Source organism: Spermophilus citellus (genome assembly GCF_964194105.1).
Source record: "Spermophilus citellus genome assembly, chromosome: 4".
Taxonomy (NCBI): Eukaryota; Metazoa; Chordata; class Mammalia; order Rodentia; family Sciuridae; genus Spermophilus; species Spermophilus citellus.
This window is the reverse complement of record NC_138185.1, coordinates 16468342-16493280: the sequence shown is the minus strand read 5'-3', so window position 1 is coordinate 16493280 and position 24939 is coordinate 16468342. Positions and strand designations below refer to the sequence as shown.

Sequence of the window (24939 nt, the reverse complement as noted above, 5' to 3'; positions counted from 1 at the left end):
GGCTGTGCTAGTTCTCCCCCTTCTCCCCTGGGTAGATCTGGGGTTGACTGACACCTTGATTGCCAGATGAATTTGATATAATTTCTTTTCTATTGCCCATTGTAAAGTAGGTTTCTCCGTGACATATACAAAAAAACATGCAAAGAAGGGGAGCAAACCAATGCTAATGCTATGTTACCTAGCAACAGGTTAACTTTAGGTCAGTCCCAGGGGTTACTGCCAACATCCAAGACCCCAGAAATGGGGATTGGGATTTCCCTTGAATTCTCTTTATGTTCATCTAGCTTCCTCCCTTTAATTGCAAGATGGCCCATTTTCCCCTCCCAAAAGGAGTTTCACAGAGAGTTTTAGGTGCGGCCAGGGATATGGTAGTGGTCTCCTCTCTTCCACCTTTCCCACCTCTTCCCCATGCCCTATCTCTTACCCAACACTATGGCTGGCTATCCTGTCCGCCAAACCAGGTAGAATCTTATACCTTTCCTAGATGTTGGCATATGGTTTCATGAATCCATAAGGGCAGGAAGATTTTCATAGCAGAAATAGTGAGCACCATTAAATGCTGAAAGAAAAGTCGAGCTCAGGCAGCACCCTCTTTATGATGACTTAGACTCTTGCACTTCACAGTGGTGCAAGAGCGACATGCATCCAGTAGAAGCTCTATTTCAGATTTGCAATTTTGACCTTGGGCTATGTGGTAGCATACTCTCTCATGCTGGACAAGGATGGTGAGCCATAGCTCCCAGTCAGTCCAGAGACCATGCAGGAAGCAATCCGTACTCCACAGCATACCGTGTGGGCAGGCTCAGGTGGTGGTCAAGTTGGAACTCACGATGGGTTTGTTAGGATGTAACTCCATCGTGAAGTCCAGGACTGATAGGCACTTCTTAGCTTTAACAAGGACACTATTGGTGGCATTTATAACAATCACTGCTAGGAAGAGGTGGGAGTTGAAGAAATCCACATGGCAAGTACAGACATCATGTTCATTGTATGTAGCTAAGAAGGGGATGGAGGAAGTCAGCGAGAGGGGTGATCTGATTCAAAAATTTCAAGGGTATTTTGATTCTGTTGATCCTATTTGTGGATTTGAGAAAGTCAAGTATACTGAAGTACCTAGTCCAGTGGCTGGTAAATGAAAGCCGTTCAGGTACATGCTAAGTCAGGGCACTTGTTTTTTTTCATTGCCACCTGCACAGATAAGACCACCTTGTGCAAGGCCATGAGGCAGGCATGGAGGGGGTGAGCCCAGGGCTTCAGAATAAGAAGCCCTGCCTCTACTGTGTGACTTTAAGGATGTCACTCACCCCTGAGGCTCAGCCTACTGGTTGTCTCCAGGATGCGCTGTAACAGCAGCTATCTGAAACACTGATGAGGATTAAATGCATTCTATGTAAGCACTCAATAAATGTCAGCGGTTATGAGCAGTTGCCTTGCTTTATCGCCATTGTTCTGTTGTGGTGTGGCCGCAATGCCAAACCCTAAACAGCAAGGAGGTGTGGTCCTGACGGAGGGAGCCGGGGCTGCTCCACACCACAGGCCCTGTGCGTGCCAGAGCAGCAATAGCCCTGCAGGGGGGACAGAGGACTGATGTGCCTCCTTAGCTCATCAGCCCCTTGCAACTGACTGAAGCCGATGGGCTCCCAGGGGCAGGAGCCTTTTCCTGCCAGATCTGGGTCTACTCCCGCTCCAGTGCCTGTGATTTGTCTCAATATATATGCTGCTCCTACTGAGATCCGTGCACAGTATTTGGACACATGGCCTCATTTCTGAGACTCTTCAAATGCTATTTGTTGTACAAACCTCCAGTGGAGCGAATCCTCTACAGAGCAGCCTGGAGGTCAGCTGCACTGTGGGGCTGGAGGGTCAGCTGCAGAGTCCCCAAGGAGTTCCAGGACAGAGCCCTGTCAGCGTGGGCTTCAATAAGACAGGAGGCCATGCATGGAGTCATCCAAACACCCTCCTGGATGACAGTATCTGACGGCAATGACGGGTATGGAGACAGCTAAAGGAAAGCGACCTGTGTCCTCGCTGGGGGGCCTCGCTTCTGTCGGAATGAGTTACCCAACCCCAGCAAAGCTTCCTGCCACCCTTAGAATACTCTGTGTCCAAAAAAAGGGGACAATTTTTCTCTTTTCTAACATTTGCTTCTGTTTATATAGCTCCCTATGTTCATTTTAGAGTATTTGGATGACATAGAAAAGAATAGAAGAAACACAGAAAAGAAAAAGCACACACGATCTACCATCACAATTGATTATTGTTGACATGTTTTATTGTTCTGTGTGCATATGTATGTAAGTGTGGATACACACATGTATGTGTGTGTGTGTGTGTGTGTATATATATATATATATATATATATATCTTATCTATATCATCTCTGTGTATGTATATGTTTTTGTATATGTGTGTTGTTCGTAAAAGTTAATACACTGAATAAAGTTTGATAATGCTCTTTTCATTTAATTACATACGACAAAAATGCCATTAAGTATATGTCTAGAATCTAGTATTGAATTACTTCATTCCAGCATTTACTTAATTAGTCTCTCTTGCTGGGCATCTAGTTTCTTTCATTCTCTGTCCTGTTGAACATGTTTGCAGGTACACTTTTGTCCCCATTTCTGGCAATGTCCTTTGTAAACTGCTATTAGTAAAATTGTTCATTGGAAGAATATCCACACTTAAAGTTTTTGGTAATTACTGCCCAGTTATCATCCAGAGAAGATGCACCTTTTTTAGTGCCACACTGAAAATTCTGTACAGTCCCACCTTTCTGTACCTGAACATCCTTTCTTTTCCTTTTTCTAAAAGGCACAGTGGTCTTCTCCTGCCCTAGCACTGGGATTTACACTACCAGCTCTTCTGGTTCTTGAACTTTGGGACTTGGGCTGAAATTGCATCCCCTCCCCCACCTTCCCAGGTCTCCACCTTGCAGATGAGAGATTGTGGGACTTCTCGGACTCCACGATCATGCCAGCCAGTTCCTTGTAACAAAGTTTCATGTGTATGCACGTGTGTGCATGTGTGCACGCGTGTGTGTGTGTGTTACACGTTCGAGTGCAGGTGTACACCCCCTATTGGCTGTTCCTCAGAAGGGCCCTGAGACCAGTACAACCTACTTCCAACTACACTGTTCCATACATGCCTGTCCTTAACAAGCCATTCAGGCACTTTCCAGAGTGTAGGAGAAACAGTCTCCTTCCCAATACTCCCTGAAATATGGATAAGGGCGACACTATTAAGGGAGGTTTCCTTAGAGAAATCGTTATTGGATCTATTCACTCACCAGATAAACTTTAAGCATCCCAGGATGGAGATAGATTAGCAGAAAGCAGGAGACCTCTGCCAGAGCCGCTCCCCACCCACGCCTCCCTCTCCTTCCACCTCTCCAGATTGCTTTTATACAGAACATCATTATGTGAAACAGGCCTGAGAAACCCACTTGTGTGCCCTCAATAAGACTGTGGTGGGAATACTGTTCATTACATCATACAGTGTTTTCTTTATGAGGACTCCTGGGAACAATTCCTGTCTGGCCTCTGTGTGAACAACAGTTAGAATTTTCCTGAGCAATTGGTTTGTGTTTATCTCGCAGACATTGTGAACTGTATATCTGACAAGTTTTCTTTATTCCGTTGGCGGCTGTGGCGCTATGGGCTCTGCATGTGACTCACAGCGAGCAGCAGGTGTGCAGAAATGCAGCTTTAGCTTTAGCAGCTCCCATGTATTCTTCTCCTATCTTGGGCTACCTCACTTTTAGTTTATGCTATCTTGTTGTGCTTTATATCCCATTGTAAGCTACCCGAAAAACGTCTGCGAAATAAGATTTGGTTTACACTGAAAACTAGATAAATAAATCAGATGTGGATGAGCTGTGTAGGAATACCGTGGTTTTATCTATTTTCCTCAAAACTTGTATTATGTTCTGCACGAACATACTCCTACTAACAGAACTAAGGTCTAGGGCATGCAACTTAGAACTGTAACAAGAATGATCATAAAATAGTCAGAAAACCCAAATAAAGTTGCTGAAAATATTGGATTGACCCACCTCATGCTTGTGATGCAACTGAGGCAATGCCATTGAAATGGTAAAGCTTCTTGGGAGCAAGATGCACTTGCAGCTAATTATAATGAAAAGAGGAAATAACACTGCTTACTAGTGGAGTGGTGTGGTGGTGTGGAAGCATGCCCTCTTACTGTCTGCAGGCAGCCCAGGGAAGTGAGATGGGTAGGCACAAGTGTTATTTTCATTCTGCTATGCTGCTAAACAGAAAGAAGATCTCTGAGTCCCTGGCTGGGCTCTTCTGCCCAGGGACTTTCCAACTGTAGAAAATGGGCTCAATTCAAGAAAAGTGACAGTGTGGACTCCCAGCAAAATATGTAGAGAGTTATCTGGGTAAAGAAGCACAACAAAACATGCTCCAACTACTAAGTTACCAGGATTATGACATTTGAAACCTTAAGGAGGTACCATCACACACCTATTCAAATGGATAAACCTGAAAAGATAACCATACTGAGCCCTAGAGAGGTTGTAAAGCAACTAGAACTTTCACAGACTGCTGGTGGGGATGTGAAATAGCACAACCATTTTTGAAAACAATTTGTCATGCTTTACAAAATTAAATACACATCAATAAGATGACCCGGCCATTCAGCTTCTAAGTGTTTACCCGAGAGAAGTGAAAGAACAACGTGCATACAAAAATCTGCCCGTGAATATTCACTGCAGCTTTTTTGTAATAGCCAGAAACTGGAAAGAAAACAACAGGTGTCCATCAATAGGTGTATAGATAAATTCACACAACTGAATATATTCCAGCAAAAACTAACTTAATAAATAAAGAACTGATACCCACAACAACATAGATAAATCTCAGAATAATCATGGTGACTAAAAGTGCAGCATGATACCATTTATATAAAATTTTAGAGCATGTAACTCATCCGTAGTATCAGAAGCAGATCGGCAATTGCCTATTACACACTGGGGTGGGAATAGCAGAAGGAAAGGACTAAAATCAGGACAAGGAAACTTTGGGTGTGATGCCGCTGTTCAATATCCTGATTGTGGAAATAATTTCACATAAAATTTTTATATATCAAACTGTATACTGTAAGATAACATCTCAACAAGGCTGTTTAAAAATTATTTTTTAAATGTTAGATAGAACATTTAACAGAACTTGGTGTCCCTGTTCACATTGATAGTAGTATGCTAATGCTCTCTTAGTTTTTCAGTTCTGTTGCAGCCCCAGTCTGTGTCCCCCACCCCAAAAGACCCCTTCTCATCTTGCTAGGGAAGTAGCACCAATGAGCAGTAACAATAGGAAAATAGATGTAAGCTTAGAGATTAGATGTGTTATTCCTTTTAAGGATACATTCTAGGAAAAGAATGATTTGATTTTACCTGGATGTGCACTAGTGAATCACTGGATATCCAACAACCTTCTTCTAGTTAAGATTTCATGATACGGTATACTCAAAACCTAAAATATCCATTTTTCTTAACCCTGTCGATCTGGGCTTAAAAGACAAAGTTTGTTAGAGAGTCAGAAAAGATTCTAGTTCTGAAACTTTGAGGTTTGAGCCTTAGTTCTTTCATCTCTAAAATGGGTATACCAAAGCTGACCTAATAGATGTGTGGTTAAGATTTAACCAGGTTGTGGATGGAGAGAACCCTCCAAAGAGCAGGGGACAAACATCCCCTCCCTCATCATGATGGAGCAGGAACTTCTCCCCTTCTTACCTGGAGCCAAAGTTTGTCATGTTGAGACCACTTCCCACCAGCAATGCACTGGAATGTCGCATTCTGTCCTACGTTCACCTCCACATTTTGGAGTCGTAGAAAATGAGGTGCTTTTCCTATGAGAGAAAGCAAAGGACAGGTGAAGACGGGATTCAACAGTCTGCAACACTTCCCTGTCTTGGGCAGCAGCAGCGGAGGATGGGTGGACTTTGTGCCCAGGAAGAAGCCTGGCTCAGGGGAGAGCAGATGGATTACACACTGAGCCGGCACTGTTCTGTGAACTTGACATGCATCATCTCACTGAAACCTCAAAGATCCCACAAGGTGCGTGATATCCCCATTCACAGATTAGAAAGCTAAGTCTCTGAGGGGTGACACGGTTCAGCACAGTCAGACATCTAGGACGTGGGAGAGCCAAAACATGAAACCAGGACTCTGAAGAGAATGAAGAGTAGAAGAGGGAGAGGGGGGAAGAGAACACTGGCTGTCACTCGCTGCATGCTTCTACGGGACAGCTGCTGTGTGCAAGCGTGATTCATTAACCCAACACAGTTGGTGGTGGTGGTCCAGTCTCTACTGCACAATGAATGAATGGAAGCACACGGGAAACGGGAACTTGATCTGGTTCGCAAGAGTTTACACCCTTAACTCTAAGCAACGGGGTCTCCTGAGCATGAATGGGAAGTGGGACACTGATTCTGGGGACTGGGCATAACAGAGAAAAGCATTGTCAAAAAAAAAAAAGTCAGAGTGTCTGTGGGCATCAATCCTAGGATTAAGCATGTGCTCCATGATGGGTTCACTTCTCCCCTGGTTTATAGAGACAAGTTCTCCTGTCTAGAAGCTCTCCATCAGCCAAGAAGCTATGACTACAAGAATGAGCTTCTGCCTTGAGCACCATGAAGGATCCCAACCACCATCAACAAAGTCAGAGAAGAACTGTGTCACACCTACCCCAGCATGGGACCAAGTGGGGAATTCTGACAAGATCAGGGAAGATCCACAAGGGACATTGTCCATCAGTCCAGAGGCAGTCACATAGAAACTCCCCCAGGACCAGGCCAGGTACCATGTTGAATGCTTTGCATGTTTTTTCTAGTTTAACTCCATGGCATCCCTGTGAAGCCAATGTCAGAGGTAGAAGCCACAGAGCAACAGTGAGAGGCAGGGACAGAAGTCTGTCCAGTTCCATCTGACCCCACATTTGGCTTGCACCTAGCATGTTCTCTTGCTTCCTGGTTTTGGGGATGAGAGACCTCAGGGCCTGCATGTCCATGCTGACTCTCCAGGCTTTTCTCATTGCTCCCAAAGATTTTGCAATGATCCTTTTTTTTTTTTCTGTTTATCCGGGGGTTCATGGTGTGACCTATCTTGTGCACCCATCTGTGTCACCGCCTGTTAAGCTCAGCAAAAGCCATGAATCTTGGTGTGACCAGACAAGCTGACTATGAGAAAATATGCACTTCTGCCCAGATTTTAAACTCACGACAACAGCTCGGAGACCCCACAGGCTACCTTCAGGGCCCTGCAGCTGGAGTGGCATTGACCGCCCGAGGCCTGGGTAAGACCACTTCTGTTGGACTTTTCAGAGTGTAAGTTCCCTGCATCTAGTCAACCTGACAAATGTCATGCTGCTTTGATTGCCTGAAATTGTTTCCTTTTGACTCTCCTGTATAATTTTGAAAAGTTATTTTTGGAACTCTCAGTTCAAGTCAACTCTTCAGGTGGGAACAGAGTGCCCCGCGTAAATCTGTTGATGCCACAGGTTTAAAGCACAGGGGAGGATGGGGGAGGACCCACCCAGGGGGGGAGGGCGTACAGAGTCTGGGTTCCAAGATGAGAAAGCTCCATGCTGGGTTTTGCAGAGGCTGGCTCTTGACTGACTCTTCAGGATGCTGGGCCTATGGTTAAGCTCTGGAATGTGAACAATTAGAGATGGATTGTCTGAAGATCACTGTCCCCTCCTCGTTTCCAATTCCTCCCACTTCTCCCTTCTCAGCCACAGACCTTTCCTCTTGACACCTCCATCTTGAATCCCTCTCCTCCCTCCCCTCTAGATTCAGAATTTAGACGGTTCATGGTCCCTGGTGTTAGTATTCTGGGGAAGCACTAGTTATTTACAACAGAGATGTCAAACCCATGTGCCCACAGGAACCAGACAGTTATGGAAATTAATGAAGCGGTTCAGCTGTAAATCAACATGAACAAAAACACCACCTCCTTGCCCCGTCTTTCAGTTCCCCACTTTTGATAGAAACTTGGGTGAAATAAAGATTTTGCAATGGAAGAGAAGAGAAACGACACTACCAGCCCAATTATTAGCTGGCATCAGACACCAGCCTCAACATTGGGAAGATGATAAGGAGTGGTGAGGACCTGGGGGAACTGGAGGGAGACCTGGTGCCCCACCAGGGGGCAGCAGAGGGAGAGAGGATGACAGGGCTTTGCCCAGGGTTATCATTCAACTTCTCAAGGGAAGTTAGAAATCCAGGTTTTATGTTAAATCTCTCATTTTAAAATGTTGGCTAAATTTTATTAAAGCACCAGGCAGACTTAGCAAAACCCATCAGCACGCAGGCTCTATCAGTTTCAGTCTCTGATACACTGCTCTCATGTGCCTTAGTTGGAACCCTTCCCTGTGGCCAGTGTTGCCTGGTCTGGCCTCATAGACCCAATGATACCAGCACCCTCCATGCACTACACTGGGGGATCCTGGGTCCCAGGAACTTGTCCTCACCACCCTCTTCTCATTCAGCATTCTCTCCAAAGGTCTTCACTCTTGCCTCTGCTCTTGGAGGCCATGGCTCAGCCTTGGCTGGTGACAGATCTCTCTGGAGATCCTCCTTATGTGGGGAAGCAGTTTGGTTCCCTTCTATGGGCTCCAGCCTCTGTGACCCTCTTTCTTCCATCCCCCCGACTCCATCACCTCTTCAGTCAGTCTTTCCATCATTACTTCCCCGAGCCACTGCAGCTCTGGGAGAGGAATTATTCTCCCAGTTCCGCTCAGCACCTTCTGTCAGTCACCACCGACCTCAGTCCCCAAGTCAGCTCCTGGCCTTCAGCATCCCACTCTTGCTCCCCCGGGAGACTCAGGTCCCGCAAACTGGGTTCCCGCTGAATGGGGTTAGGAGAAAACGAGCTGTGCATTGGGGGCAAAGAAAGGTCTCCATGTTGGTGACATTTAAACTCCTGCAGATGTCAGTGCAGCATCTGAAGACATATTATTGTGCCCTTTATCTCGCTCTTTAAACCTGACAGTGCTCAGTGGGAAGCCACACAACTGAAGAGAAAGCTCAGTACCTACATTAGGAACATGCTGCAGATGCTCTGTGGGCTCGGCGACACGGCCCTGCAAGGTTGTCATGGGGGAAAAAAAAGTAGGTTTAAAAAATTCTAAAAGTCAACTTAAGAGTTAGAAACTTTGCAACCGAGTGGAAAATCACACTGACATTTATGGTACGCCGTTATAACTGCCGTGGCCCTGCTAATGGCTAACATTGAGAAACAGCAGCAGACGGACGGTAACTACAGCAGAAATACTTCTGGACTTCTGGAATAACAAAAAAAAAAAAAAAAAAAAAAAGGCTATAAAATAGAGACGAGACGTTTCAGGTTGTAAGAGAAAATGATTTCCTTTGAGTACCATGCCTGGCTTCTGGTGACTGTTTCAGAAGCTTCGAGGCGAATGTTTTAAGGTCACAACCTTCAGCCCCCCCTTGATGGAGGACAGAGCCACAAGGCAGGCACTAACTTTTGGAATAATTAGTGGAATCACTTACTGATAGACTCTGGTCCTATATTAACACAGGACAGCTCTTGAAAGACAGAAGTGGAGAATCAAAAAGCTTGAGGATATAAAGGGAGTGCCCCTGTTTTTCAATAGACTTAAATTTTTAATAATCTATAAGTCATCAACACATTGATTCTAAGGCTGGGGGCTGGGAAAGTACTTTCAGTCTCAAGGACCTTTCAGAAGTTACTAGCAGGTTGCATGACCTGCTCTCTCATGTACACCCCACAGGCCCACGGTCAGCACCTCGGCAGGCCGGGCATAGGCTCTGTTCTCCCCAAACCTGCACCACCTTCCTTAACCCAGAAATCTGGGAGAAGACATTTTTGATGCTTCTGTCTCCTAATCTGAGCCCTCAGATAAGACCAAGTAGCTGTAGTGCCTGAACCCATCTCTAATCTGGATATTCGTTGCCATATCCATGTTCCACGTTTCTTCATAGAACTCTTTGCCATTGGTTATGGGCCAAATTGTGTCCCCACAATTCATATGTCACAAATTCGTATGTCGAAGCCCTAGTCCCTAGTCCTTCACAGTGTGACTGCATTTGGGGAACAAAGGCCCTAAAAGAAGTGAATAAGTTAAAATGAGGCCAATCTGTGGGCCCTAATATAATCTAAATGGTGTCCTTAAAGAAGGGGCAATTTGGACACCCAGAGCCACCAAGGACCTGCACCCAAGGAAAGTCCATGTGAGGACACAGTGAGAGTGTGAACATCTACAAGCCCTGAGGAAAGGTCTTGGGAAAAACCAAATTTGTCAACATCCTGACCTTGGACTCCTACCCTTGCGAACCATAAGAATATACACTTGAGTTGCTGAAGCCACCCAGTCTGGGCTATTGGCAGTCCTAGCAAAGCAATGTGCCATCTGTTGTATATCATAGAATCACCTCATTATGTGTTATATTTTCAGTCTCTTTCACTTTGATGGAAGCCCATGAGGACAAAGAATGAATCAGTCTTACATTTCCATAAACGCAGAATAGTGCCTGGCGTTGAGCACATGCTTAGCAAACGCCTGTTGGCTGATGAATGGTTGACTCTTTACCTCCCTGATCCAGGCCACCACTCCTCTTGCTCCAGAATGTTCTCCCTCATAGGTCTCCTCACCTTCTCTCTGGCCTTTCAACTCATTCTCCACAGAGCTCAAGTTCTCCTTTAACAATAAACTAAGGTCATGCCAATTCCCAGCAGAACCCCCTCCAATATCGCCTCCCTGCATTTGATATCCAAACCGCTCACAATGATGCCAAAGCCTCTGAGTGAATTCCTTCCTATGATTCACGTCTTCAAAGACACCTCCCCTGACCACTCTACCTCAGGAGCCCTCTCGCCCCAGCCATGTGTACTTATTACACTCCCAGCAGTTATCACTATCTGAAATCATTCAGTACTTATTTAATATTAATTTTGTATTTAGTACCTACTCCCCCACTGGCTCTCCTGCTAATCAATACCAGGAGGACAAGGACCTAACCTTTCTTACCCAGAGAGAAAGAAATGTTCTTGAACACATAGCTCATGTTCAATAATTTACTTGTTGAAAGAAAGGATTGAGGGCTCACCCTAGAGAAGGGAACTACTCAACTCCATGTGACCCGTGGGCTGCAGGTGCTCCTCAGGTGACCATACACCCTGCCAGTATATAGACATGCAGTCACATGGAATGTTTCTGAGCCTACCCACTTTACAGGGCCCTCACATTGTGGTTTCTGGGAAGTGTGTGCTTAAGCCGCCTAAGCACTGAGGTTGAACTCAGCCAAAGCTTATTACATAGGAATAAAACCAGGGTCACGTCTTCCTGAGTTATATCCCATGGCCCATTTGCTGGGTAACTGGCTCTCAGCAATTCTATAACCATGCAATCCACAGTCCTTAGCAGGAGCAGGAGCAGGAGGAGGAAGAGTAAGAGGAAGAGGGTTTTTTTTTTTTTTAGGATAACCCTAAATCCATAGCAACCCCAATGAGAAAAGGATTCCAAGAGGAGCCGTGAGATTTTGGAGGTGGAAAGGCACCCAAATGTTCTCTAGAGACTGCTTTCCACAGAGATTTGAAGGGGAAAAAAGGAAGCTTTTGCCTGTGATGGAAAACCATGAATCTCAGGCACAGCTGATCTGGGTTGAAGACAGTTGAGGTTGTTAACTGTCTACCAGCAAGAGACAGGGTCAAGGCTGGGTGCAATGCTTGACGTGAAATTCTCACCAGAGCACCGAGTTCTGGGGTGCAGAGAGAGAAACCTCAGCCATGTTCTGCAGGGAAGTGCCCAGTTCAGGCACCCAGCACAAGCTATGAAGTAGGAACTCAGGTGGGTGCAAGGCAGGCAAGGCCTCTAGAAGGCATGTACCTGGGACTTGAGGAAGACATTTCAGGGAGCCTTCTGAAACTGGGGACTGGGCACGGTTGTATGGGTTAAATGGGTCACGGATAAGGCAGGCATCTCCTGATACAGTTGCCCAGTCTCAGGCCAAAGGTCTTTCTCCAAAGGGCATGTGACACTGACTTTAGGAGTTGAGGGAGGGAATGTTTAATCTGGCAATGGGCCCTCATCCTCATGTCCACTATCTACACCCTGAAGAGCTGGGGGATTTCTGACACCCTCTGCACCTGAGGCCTGGTTCAGCAGAGACACTTTCAGACATGACTGAATGGGCAGACCCATCCACCTCAAGGAGTGACCCAGAGCGAGCAGGGACCTTAAGCCAAGGCAATGGAGGGTCTAGAGGAACCTCAGAATCCCTGATATGCTGGCTCTTTCCTGGGGAGGAGAGTCCCTTTTCCATAGACACCAAACCTAGGTTCCCAAAATAATGTCTGGAACTTGGAACTTGTCCCAAGTTCCTCCAGAGAAGGTGCTCCAAGACAAGGAGTCCGTCCCTGGTATTCTAGTGCAAGAAGAGGGGGGAAAGCCATGTTGAAGGTCTTCCAAACTCACTGCAGCAGTTGGGCAAAGAATCATTTCAACAACAGCAACACGGATGGGTCTCGGATGAGAACAGTCCCCGAATGGAAGCACTAAAAGGGACATAAAGAGAGCATGCATGACAGCTCTTGAGGTGTGACGAACTACACCACAGCCCAGGACATAACTGCTGAGGCTGGAATGTGGCTTATCCTCCTGAAGTCATGTAGGAACTTAATCCCCAAAGCCATATGTTAGTGGCACACCGAGGGTTGAAACTGAGTCCAACTGTGGTGTTCACAAGAGAAGCTCGTGGAAAGTGATTATATTTAGATAAGGACATTAGGATGAAGCACTTATGATTGAATGCTGGTGGCTTTATAAGAAAAAGGAATGGAAACCAGGCATACACATGTGCAATCTCTGTCTCTTTATAAAGACATAAAGATTGCATGTGATGTTCTTCACTCCATCAAGAATCTGGCAGCAAGAAGGCCATCACCAGAACTGAGCCAACACCAGCAGCATGCCCTTACACCTCCAAAACTGTGAGCCAAATAAACCTCTTTTCTTTTTTAAAAAATTTATTTTAATTAGGTATATATGGCAGCAGACTGCATTTTGATTCATTGTACATAACTGAAGCACAACTTTACATTTCTATGGTTGTACATGATGTAGTGTCACACCATATGTGCAGTCGTACATGTACCTAGGGTAATGATGTCCACCTCATTCCACCATCGTTCCTACCCCCATGCCTTTCCCACCCCTCCCTCCCCTTTGCCCCATTAAAGTTCCTCCATTTTTCCCATGTCCCCGCCTATTATGAATCAACATCCACTTATCAGAGAGAATATTTGGCCTTTGGTTTTGAGGGATTGCCTTACTTCACTTAGCATAATATTCTCCAACTCCATCCATTTACCTGCAAATGCCATAATTTTATTCTCTTTAATGCTGAGTAATATTCCATACACGCACATCAGATGGAGCACGAATCTCCAGGATATATAAAGAACTAAAAAATCTTAACACCAAAAAAACAAACAACCCAATCAATAAATGGACTAAGGAGTTGAACAGACATTTCTTGGAAGAAGATATATATTCCATCAACAAATATATGAAAAAAATATTCAACATCTCTAGTAATTAGAGAAATGTAAATCAAAACTAAGATTTCATCTCACGACAGTCATCAAGAATACAGACAATAATAAATTTTGGCAAAGATGTGGGGGGATAAGACACACTCATTTCTTGCTGGTCGGATTGCAAATTGGTGTGGTCAATCTGGAAAGCAGTATGGAGATGCCTTAGAAAACTTGGAATGGAACCACCATTTGACGCAGCTATCCCCCACCTCAGTCTATACCTAAAGGACTTAAAATCAGCAATGCAGCCACATCAATGTTTATAGCAGCTCAATTCACAATAGCTAAACTGTGGAAGCAACCTAGATGCCCTTCACTAGATGAATGAATAAACCTCTTTTCTTTATAAAGTTAACCTGCCTCAGGATTCCATTATCGTAACAAAAAGTGGAATAGCCCTGTGACTCTTGATCATATGGAGACAGTAGAGAGAGACCCACTAGAGGTTACCTAAACCTTAGAGCTTCCAAGAAATTGATGGAGCATTAATGAACTATGGGGGTTCCATAATCCCCTTACATATCCCTTTGATTATAGTCTACCAACAAATGTCTCTAGACATGATACCATCACAACTTGCTAAAGGACTTGGCTCCTCTTTGACTCAGCAGGAACCCCGTCTTCCTGCTGAAACCACATCTAAATATCTTAGGCTAAACACTACAGAGGGAACTTCAAGGGGAAAGTGGATGGGTACAGAGGAGTGGGATGCCTGTGGGGACTCTTGACACTGTGCCATAAGTACTAAACCACTCCAGGAAATTCCTCCCCACGCCTACATAGAGCTGATGAGTATATTTGAAATTATTTTTAAAGAATTAATAGCTTTGGGGTACTTTTCCCTGTGAGTGAACAGTGCTAATTTCTCCGTGTTTTGGTGGTGTTCTTTTTTTAAGACAATTGCATAAGATTCTATCCAAAGCCCTCTAATTCTTCCACTTCAGTGGACTGAATCCCACTAATAAACAATCAGGACTTTAGACTCCCTTAATAATGGAGAGAGATTCAAATGAGGACGTTTTGCCACTCTCTGCAAATTCCTGGAGGTGCTGCCTGTTGAACAGGCCGGCAAAATTATGGATTTATTCAGGACTGATTGCATTGGGTATGTAAGCATTTTTGAAGGATTAAGAGAGAAAGAGAGAGAGAGAGACTGAGAGATGTTTGTGAGCTGAATGAATAGAGAAAGTTGCATCCTCTGAGCTACCCAGTGTGGCTGGAGCAGGGCTGTGCAGAGAGAAGGAGGTGGACTTACTGCATGGATGAGCCAGGACCCGGACCTCGTCCACAGCGATGTAGCCAGGATGACCCTTCAAAGAGACGGATTCAAATATCACCTGCAACACACACAGGGCGGGAGTCAATTTTGCAGAAGCCATTGTAGACATTCATCTTAGGAAGCTTCCCAGCCCCCAATCCCTTCATGCTTCTGCTTCCCATCAGAACCGACCTAGGAGACCTCACTATAGGACAGCACGCCACCCTGGTCGCCAACTCGGATTTTCAAAACAAGGCAGAAAGGCCACACTCTGGTGACTAGCAAAGGGAGTCAGCCACATGGAACGTTTTTAATGGATTTCAGAAATGACACTTAGATGCAGGAAAAGCCAAACATGGAATGGACCCCCCACTCTGCACTTTTCCCATTCTGGTTTCCCATGAAGCACAGGGAAGAACTACTTCCTAATACCCCAACCACCTTATGCAGAGTGAGAAAAAATGCCTATTTAGAAGCTAGCATAAGCCAATGAGGTTTAGCCTGATTTGATCCTATATTCCCAATGAACATGATCCAGATGACTTCTTAAGAACACCTTTTAAAAATAAGCAGCAGGAGCTGGGATTGTGGCTCAGCAGTAGAGCGCTTGCCTAGCACGGGTGGGACCCGGGTTCAATTCTCAGCACCACATAAAAATAAAGGCATTGTGTTGTGTCCATCTACAAAAAAGATTCATATTATCTATCTCTCTCTCTCTCTCTCTCTCTCAAAAATAAAAGTAAAAATAAAAAATAAAAAAATATAAGCAGCAAACTGCATCTTGATTTCCAAAAGTAGAGGCAACAAATTCTTGGAATTCTCCCCTCTGACTCCCACCTGAATTGTTAAGATCCATATATATTTTTTTAAAAATTCAGTTCACAGCTTCCTTCACCATGGAAACTCTATCTTTGCTAAAGCCACATGAATACCTGCGTGGGCAACACGGCCATCAGCCTCCCAAGTTCTGATGGCCTTTTGCTCCAATCCAACTCAGCGGCAGTCCCCTGCAGAACTTGGGATGATCTCCTGCCCCATAGTCCTCTCCCAGCTCCCTGCTCTTCAACCTACTCCTCAGGCTCATAAGGTACCTGGACCTCTTACTTTTTCCAGAGTCTATAATTCACCTGGAGCTTTCTTCGTTCTCAGCAAGTCCGGGTGGCCCCCAGTATGTTGGCTAATCATCCCTATAATTCTCTCCTTAAGTTCCAATTCCTCTGAACCTTTATTTGAACTTTGCCAAGCCATCACAAGTCTGTCTTCCCTACTCCCCAATCTCACAAACGTTCCTCTCTCAGCATCTACCCATCCCAACCCCAGCAGACATGCCATCTTCAAGAGGCAAGAGGATGGGGAGGGACTGACATCTCACTTCTCACCCACACACCTAATCTTCATGCACACCAACTCCAATCTCATCTCTGCAAGGAACGCCAAGGCTCTTGACCCCTGACTCCCTCTGCCTGTTCCAGCTTCTTGGTTCTTCTTGGTTATCTCTCTATCCTGCTCTATCCTATAACTCCAAGCCCTCCCTTCTGTCCCTGACCTTGACATATAATCATTCTTAGACAACTCCTATTCTTAAAAAACTACCCGCCTTGTTGTGGTAGGTTATTCTCTATCACCAAATAACACTTCCCAATTGTTTCAACCACCAGTCACTCCCAACACTTCCTTCTTCCCACAGAAAAACTTGAACCTGCTATATAATCTGGATTCTGTCTCCAACACACCCCCCAAACTATTTTCATGATAAGTACTAATAATCTCCTAATTGCTAAATCCAGTAGGTATTGTTTCCAGTCATCATCTTACTTTAAGAAAGAAGACGGTGAAATACTTGAGCTTGGAATCAGAACGCCTAGGTGGTTGCCCTGGCTGGGCCACTTACCAATGTGTGACCTTGGGCAAGGGACCTTCCTGCTCTGGGCTTCAGTTTCTGCTTCTGTAATTATGGTGTCTGCCTCATTGGGTAATTTTTTCAATTACGGGAATTAACACTCAACTTAGAACAATGGCATGTTCTCACTAAATGTCTATTAAGACTGCTATTACTACTTGAAAATTCTTCTACAATTGTCAGAGTTCTCCCTCTCTGGATCTTTCTACTCATTAGGCTCAGGGGACACTCACTCTCATGGCTTCCCCCATACATCTGGGACTATTCGATCATGAGTGGCCTCCTCTGTTTCTCTATGTCCTGGATATACCTTCAAACACTGCCATCCACTGATGACCTCAGGGGCATCTCTGCACCCTAGCCCTTCCACCTGAACATCAATCTCACTCATCCAGCTCAGGAGTTTGTATTTCCACCTCAATATCACATTGATGTCTCAAATGCAACTCTTGTGCATCAGATCTAGAAGCACCCTCTCAAAACTTTTCCAGAATCGCCTGGTGGGCCAGTCTTCCTGAAATACAAAACTCAGCAGGTGGCACTATGACCCTCCTGAGTAAACTGGGGATCTGGGCTTCTCCTTCTGCCTCATCCCCCATACCTCAGTTTCTTTCTGATTTGACATTATTGGCATTTCTCAAATCTGTCCCTCTCCTTCCATCTCTGCTCTCAGAATAGACCACAGGAAGTAACCTTTTATCCACCAAGTCAGACCTCAGTGCCCCTGTTCTGGCACAACCTGCCATGTTTTCTCATCTCTGTCACCAAGGCAGCTTCCAAAATGGAGCCTCTCCCTCCTGTCTTTTAGTCCTCCCTTCAAGCCTATGAATGGACTGTCAGGTGGGGACAGAACCACCAGAAAAGCTCCCTGAAGAATGTTTTTGTGGACCACATGGTCCAGGCCAGTGGATTCAACACTGTGTCCTTGGTGGAACCTGGAGCTCCAGCAGGGAGCAGGAAACTGGTGGAGAAGGTTGTAACATTGCAAAGAGGCAGTGTCCCCAGGAGGTAAGACCTATCTACAAAGCACCAGGTGGCTACCTGGGAATTATGTGAAGTGACTGGGGGAAAAAGTCACACAGAACACAACAGCTGCACTAGCATGCCTGTGCCTCACAAAGAGTGTTCCCCAAGAGAGCAGGGTCCTTCAGAGAGAAGGAGCCAACAAAATTGTGCAGGAGAGGAGGAAGCTTGCAAAAACGTAAGTGCCACAGCCACCTCATTCTATACAAGGGTGAATCAACACAAGGCCTTTTTACACACAAGCAAGTGTAGTTTCCCTTTTCAAAATTAACAGGAAACCAAAAGCAAACGTTCATTAAAAAGTTGGAAGAAAATAGAACATATAAAGGAAATGCATTTAAAGCAAAGCTTGAAAGTAGTCAAACTCGGTAATGAAAATGACAGAAGAAAAATATTTGTTTTGACAATAAATATAAATGGGTTAAAACAGAGAAAAGCTCCCAGACTGTCTAAATAATCAAAGTCTAATTGTATGCTATAAGATAAACACCTAAAACAGAATGACTCAGTAACCTTAAAAATAACAAGCTGAACAAAGACATAATAAGAAAATGCAAATAAACAAAAAACAGTTGTTGCAGAAATCATGTGAATGCCTCAAAGTAGAATGTTAACCAAAAAAGAAAAAGAAAAACCACTAAGTGGACTAAAATTATCATTGAAAAAAGATACATGAGGCAACAGACTTAAAATGGAAAAATAATGGGGAAAAAAAACAGTATTTGAAGGCTTTAAACCATGTCTTAGCCTCTGATCAAGTAGAAAAAGCAAAGATATCTAGCATATATCTTGTATAGTCTTATATGTTCGATATTTATAACTAATGCATATAATTATAAACACATATAATATGATGTAAATAATAATGTATTTATTAGGGAGAGTGAAATTTCTGTTCAAATGCTCATTTGGATTACAAAAAGATCATAAACTAGACCACAGTATAACCTCAATAAGTCTCTCAAGAAAATTGCCATTATTTTCTAGTTCTAGTAAATTTGGCTAGAAAAATATATGTATGGCCCCAAACCTGTACAAACTTCTAAAAATCAATTTCTTAAAGGTTACGAAATCTCTTCTTAATAACAATGATGTCAATGTATGTTTTATGTGTTAACAGACATCGAAACAAAATCATAAGTCAAAGGACAAGCTGAGAACAACACTCTTGATGTGCATGCCAGCTACTCGTATTATATTCCTTGTGTATGCAATGAACTCGTGACAATCAAACAAGAAATGGACGAAACCTCCAAAAGAAAAACTGGCAGGTAATGCACAAAAGATAAAGTAGGAATGGCACTTATCGATATGAATGCCAATTTTCTTAAGTGACACAGGAGATGGCAGAAGGTGCCCCAGAACACATACTCAGCCTTGGGTCGAGATGATTGCCCTGTCAGTGTGCTTCACCATGGGGCTCTAGATCTCAGAACGTCTCCATGCAAGACCTAGCCATCTCCAGTTCTTGGAGACAGACACCACAGAGAGACAGGAGGAAGGCAGGACCTTCTGAAATGCAAAGAAGTGCCTAGGAGTTCCAGAGAGAGAGAGAGAGAAGGGTCATCTCTAATCAAGCACATTCACAAGGAAACTTGAACCAGGCTCTGGAGAAATGAAACTCACAATTAGGGGAAGAGACAGTGGAGGAAGCAGAGAACCCTGCTGTCCCCAGAAGGCATGGAGAGTTGGTGACAAGAACTGAATGAAGAAGGCCATGCATACCCAGTGGGGCTCACATCAGCACATGGAAACAGAGACCCCAAGTGCAGGGATCAGAGCAAAAGGCAGAGGCTGGGAATCCCAACTTCTCTGAAGAACTTTCTTGAACCCTAAGGCTGCCAGGTGGACCTATGCTCACCTGCACACAGCCTCGTCCTAGAGCCCCATTGAGACCTCCTGCTGCAGGTACTGAGGAGATGGCGCTTGCATAGAAAGAGGCAAACCTCTCCTTCTGCTCAAGGAATCACGCAAGCCAGGAAGTAACTGCCTAACACAGGCTCAGCAGAGATGGCCACATTCAACCTCTCAAAAAGATGGGTTATGTACATATTGCAGGGGTTGGGGGTGTTTTTTGGATACATTACACATTTGGTTTGAAGGACTTGGTGCTTTATCCTTACCTTTTTGTAGTTCTTGAGCAGAAAACATACATAGCAAAAAAATGTCAAAGGGCCACAAACAGGTTCTTAAAGGATAAGAGAAAAATGTTGATATTTCAGAATTCATCTTAGGAAGAGGACCATAGTAGTTTTCATGGGAAAGGACTGCTAACTGTAAAACTAAGAGACATTTTTCTTACACCCACCCAGGAGACTTGGATAAGATGAGGAGAGGATTTGAGGAATAGGTGGGAGGGTTGAGGGAGGAGATGGGGGTGCAGGGTGAGAGAGGACCTCGGCTGGGATAAACCCTCCTGAATTGCCAGTAAATGTACTAAGTATATAGCGTGCCAGATGCCAGGGCAATTCCTGAGAAAGGAACTGGATTTCAAGTCCAGTCAATCAGTCAGGTGAGTTCTTAATTTCAGGGGTCTACATAGCAATTACAAGTGCTGAATAAAAGGTCTTTTACCTTTTATTGATGAAGGACAGAGAAGGCAGGGGATTGTAACTGTAATAAAAGTTATTTTCTTTTTTTTATTTTTAATCTTGGGTCAGGAAAGTTCAGAATCATTACAAATATGAGGTAGCACCAATATCACCGAGAAAGAGACAACAATCAGACATGGCTTGACAGTCATTTAACAAGCCCTGGCTTTCTTGGGGGACACTGGGGGGGGGGGGAACGTGCAGGAGACTTTCTCACTTGGGGCTCTGCCAAGGCCCAATGCCGGAAAGCCCAGTAATAAGAAAGATGAAATTTGTGTTTATTATAGAGCTACAGCCAATTTTAGGACTGTGAAATATGACTTTAATAAATGAATACATAAACCATCAGGTCTGAAGCCCAGCAATGCTGAAAACCAGAATTGTATTTAGTCCACAAAATCATACGTGCAGGACCAGAGCTGGAGGTCAGATGAATTCGAAGGCCCATCTTGCTCCTGCCTTTGAATCTCCCGGGAGGTCCCCTTCTGTTGCCACCATACCCCAGTGTGTATGTGGGATGCACGTGTGAGGACATGGGAGTGCATTTGATTAGGACAGCATGCAGGTGTGCTCCGCTGTTTATAGTCAATGTGAATATCCATCAGTGGGTGTGGGGGGGCCAGAAAGAGAGAGGTGTGTCTTTTCCAAATTGCTGCTCTGAACACATTAGTGTCCCCACCCTCCACCCCAGCAAAACTCAGAGCAAGGAAATGACATAAGGACGCTGCAGCAGCTGATGCAGTGGAAATCAGAAATCTGCCAGATGAGGCTGCTTATTGCAGGGAGGGCACTGAGGGGACAGGGACAGGGTGAACCACAGTGTGTATTTCTACAAAGAAGACTTCCTCCTTCTTTCCCCTTTTTATCTTTTTCCCTCCCTCGCTTCCTCCTCCCTCCCTCCCTTCCCATAACTGCTGAGGCCCAGGGCAAGCCTGACATGATGCTGCCTGTGTCATCTATTTTAATCCACAGAAGGACCCTTCATCGTACCTATTTCTCTTTCCATTTCACAAATGAGACAACTGTGATTCCAAATGATGACAGGATACCACCAGCATGACACAGTTAGACAGCAGAAGACTCTGAGAACCAGCACGCTATTTCCCCTAAACATAGGGCACAGAGCTTGGAGCCAGAGGGCTGAGGCAGGAGACCTGGGAACTTACAAGTAATGTCCCCTACTAGACAGGGAACATCACTGTCTAATGCAGCGAACCACCATGCAGACAAACAGGCTCACCCCAGGGCCAGGACCATGGGGAGCTCAAGAAATGTCCTTTTTCCTCCATACCCCATGGTAGAGCATGGCAAATGGTGGGACTGTCCCTATTAGGGTATCCTCCAAATTTCCTTTGTTCATGCAGGAATGTTTGCTGAATGATTTGATTATGAGGGTTGTAACATAATGGGTGATTAATCCATTTAATGGATTGAAATCTGAATAGACTAACTGGATAAGGTGTGGCTGGAGGAAGTAGGTCATGGGGGGCATACTTTGAGGTTTATATTTTGTCCCTGATGCTGACTTCTCTCTTTCTCTCTCTCCTCCTCCCTGGCTACCATGAGGTGAGTAGCTTTTCTCCACCATGCCCTTCTGCCATGAAGCTCCACCTCACTCTGACCCAGAGCAATGGAGTTGGCTGACCACAGACAGATCCTCTGAAACTGTGAGCTCAGAACAAACTTTTCCTTCTCTATATTGTTCTAGCCAGGTATTTTGGGTCATAGTGATGAAAATCTGACTAACACAGCCCCTGTTAGAAAACTGGGTCAGTTTTCTGATCATTGCACTTTGGCCCCTAGCCCCATCCTATGCCCATCTGTACCAGGCCCTAGGAGAGTGTTTCTAATTGGATCCTTAAGACCTCAACAGGGGATCCATGAGCTATGGAGGGCGTGATACCAGATGATACCAGAAGACAATCTAGGGACTATGGCATTTGGGCTCTGATCCCAGTTTTGCCAGTGATTCGCCATGTATGCTTTTGGACGTCATCATCCATCTCTTGGCCTCAGCTTTATCATCTGCACCAGGGTTTAGCAAACTAGAGCCTAGAGGCCAAATCTGGTCTGTCATCTATTTTGTGCATAAAGTTTTATTGGAACACAGCTGTGTCCATTCATTGGCGTATTGTCTACAGCTGCTTTCATGGAACAGAGACTTTAAGGTCCACAAAAGTCAAAATACTTCCTGACTGTCTCTATGGAAAATATTTACCAGACCTACAAAATAAGGATAAGCCAAAGACTCATGTGCTGGTACACATTCTGTAAATATCTTTATCATCCAAATTGGGACACAAGATGAAATGAGTACTCTCTACAATCTCACCAAAACAAGAGACCAAACCAGGGCTCTCAGGCAAACTATGATGTTGGGCCATCTATTCTTAAAAGACTATCTCTATACTAAGGTGGTTATGTAATAAATAGAGGCCAAGTTCAAACTTAATTGGGAGACAACATGTTAAATAACAATCAGTCTCTTTGTGACTCCTCAGAAACCCTGCTGAACAGTGAGCATGTACCTTCTAGAAGACACATCAGGCAGCTTTTCCAAAATGCTGAGACCTGGACCATATCACCTTTCACTGCAGAGCAGCCCCGTTAACAAGTGTGCCATATGCAGTGGGGATTCTTCCCACCATACTCAAGCAAGAGCTGCTCTCCTATTCATGCAACTGCAGGCAGTATTATGGTTTGGATATGAGGTGTCCCCCAAAAGCTCATGTGTGAGACGATGCAAGAACATTCAGAGATGAAATGATTGGGTTATGACAGCTTTAACTCAATCAGTGAATTAATCCCTTGTTGGGATTAACTGGGTGGTAATTGAAGGTGGGTGGGGTGTGGCTGGAGGAGGTGGGCATTGGGGGCATGCCTTTGGGGTCTGTATTTTGTGTCTGACAGGTGGAATCTCTTTCTCTACTTCCTGATCATCATGCCTTGAGCTGACACTCTTCCACCAGGATATTGGGTCTCACCCTGAGCCCTGAGGACTAGAGCCAGCTGTCTATGGACAGAGACCTCTGAAACTGTGAACCTCCAAATAAAATTTTTCTCCTTAAAATTGTCCTTGTCATGTCTTTTAGTCACAGCTGTGAAAAAGCTGACAAAAATCGGTAGTGAACATGGGCTTTACCCTTGATGCAACCAGGAGCCCCCAAATGCTCTGAAACAAGTTATCTCACAGAGCGGTTATATAATTTGGTGGTAAAACCTGAGCTGAGCTGTTTGGATGATATTTATAGTCTCTATTTATCCCACTTCTTGTGAATATGTGTAAGTTTTGCTGTAGAGATATTAGACCACTGAGCACAGGGCGCTGCCACAGAGCTTGATACGGGTGTTGGGAAGCTCACAGTGTGTGCAAATAAATTACCTTTTAAAGCACAAATGCTGTGAATTCTGAAACATATCTGACATCATGAGTTTAAAATAAAGGTCTGTGGGCCTGGTACTAGTTAAAACACACTGCACATACTGCATACTGGAATATGAAGCCAACAGTATGTTATTTGTCTCAAAATATCTAGGCTAAAACACATCCCATTGTTAGAAACAAATGGAAGAGGCAGAGGACTCTCTTTTCAGCCCTTGTATCAATAGGTTATTGCTGCTGCACCAGAGCGAGCGGGGCCTCACCTGACACAAAGGGAGTACCGTCCACACTGCCCACATTGGGGCTGAGCTTCACCAGCACCTCTGCATTCCAGATGGCTGGCACTTGTCCAGCTGAGACAGGAGGCTTGTTAAGTGACTGACCAATGGAGGAGGTGAGTTCTCCCTTCCTCTCAAACTTACAATGAGTTATTTCAGGATTGTTTTCTTCCACTCTTACTTCTTCTTTCCTTTCTACTCTCTTCCTGACTCTCCTCACTTCCTGAGCCTGCTTCTTGGCCACCCCGTGGACCAGCAGAGCAGAGAGGGATGGGAGAGAACAGGGCGCTGCTACGGAGCTTGCTACGGGTATTGGGAAACTCAAAGTGTGGCCACAGCAGGACTCTGCAGGTCTCCTCCCAGGATGCTGGCAGCAAGGGTCATGGGATAACTTGTGCCGTGGAGGGCTGGCCACAGTTCTGCTCCAAGGGTGTCATCTGACTACCCACTCCTTGAAGCCTCCGACAAGGGACTCCAAATGTAAACCTCAACAAAACCCTCCCAACCCAGGTCCACGGACTACAAAGGCAGCTGCACAATACTCAAGTGATCGAGCAGAACTTGCTCAACACCACGGCCAGGTCCCTTCCAGAGCCCAACTTTGGAGTTGCCCTTCATCTCCTGACCCAGGAGTGCCGCATGGTGCCGACCCTTTCAATAACTCCACTGAAGGAAGCTGTAGCCAAGGGGTTACGAGTTCTGACCAGTGCTGTCTAACATTATCACATGTGGTTATTGAAATGTGGCTAGTGAGACTGGGAAACTGGATTATTTGGGCTTCGTTCTACTTTAATTACTTTAAATTCAATTTTTTTAAACTGATACTTGCTTCAGTTATTAAAAAACTTTTTTTAAAGTATGTTTGGAACAACTTGTGTATCTGAATCCTCCTCTGCAATGGTAA

General features: G+C 44.8%; 1 protein-coding gene across 9 annotated transcripts in view; it reads right to left on the bottom strand.

Annotated features, from left to right (window-relative positions):
* PTPRT (protein tyrosine phosphatase receptor type T) overlaps positions 1 to 24939 on the bottom strand; it is a gene marked incomplete at both ends in the record, with an annotated part of 1075443 nt that overhangs the window by 700212 nt on the left and 350292 nt on the right. For all 9 annotated transcript variants that reach the window (XM_081292389.1, XM_081292384.1, XM_081292383.1 and 6 more), the window contains 2 exons: positions 5756 to 5871; positions 14859 to 14940. In XM_081292389.1, the coding sequence (XP_081148515.1) occupies positions 5756 to 5871; positions 14859 to 14940 (198 nt within the window). The remainder of the gene's footprint in view (positions 1 to 5755; positions 5872 to 14858; positions 14941 to 24939) is intronic.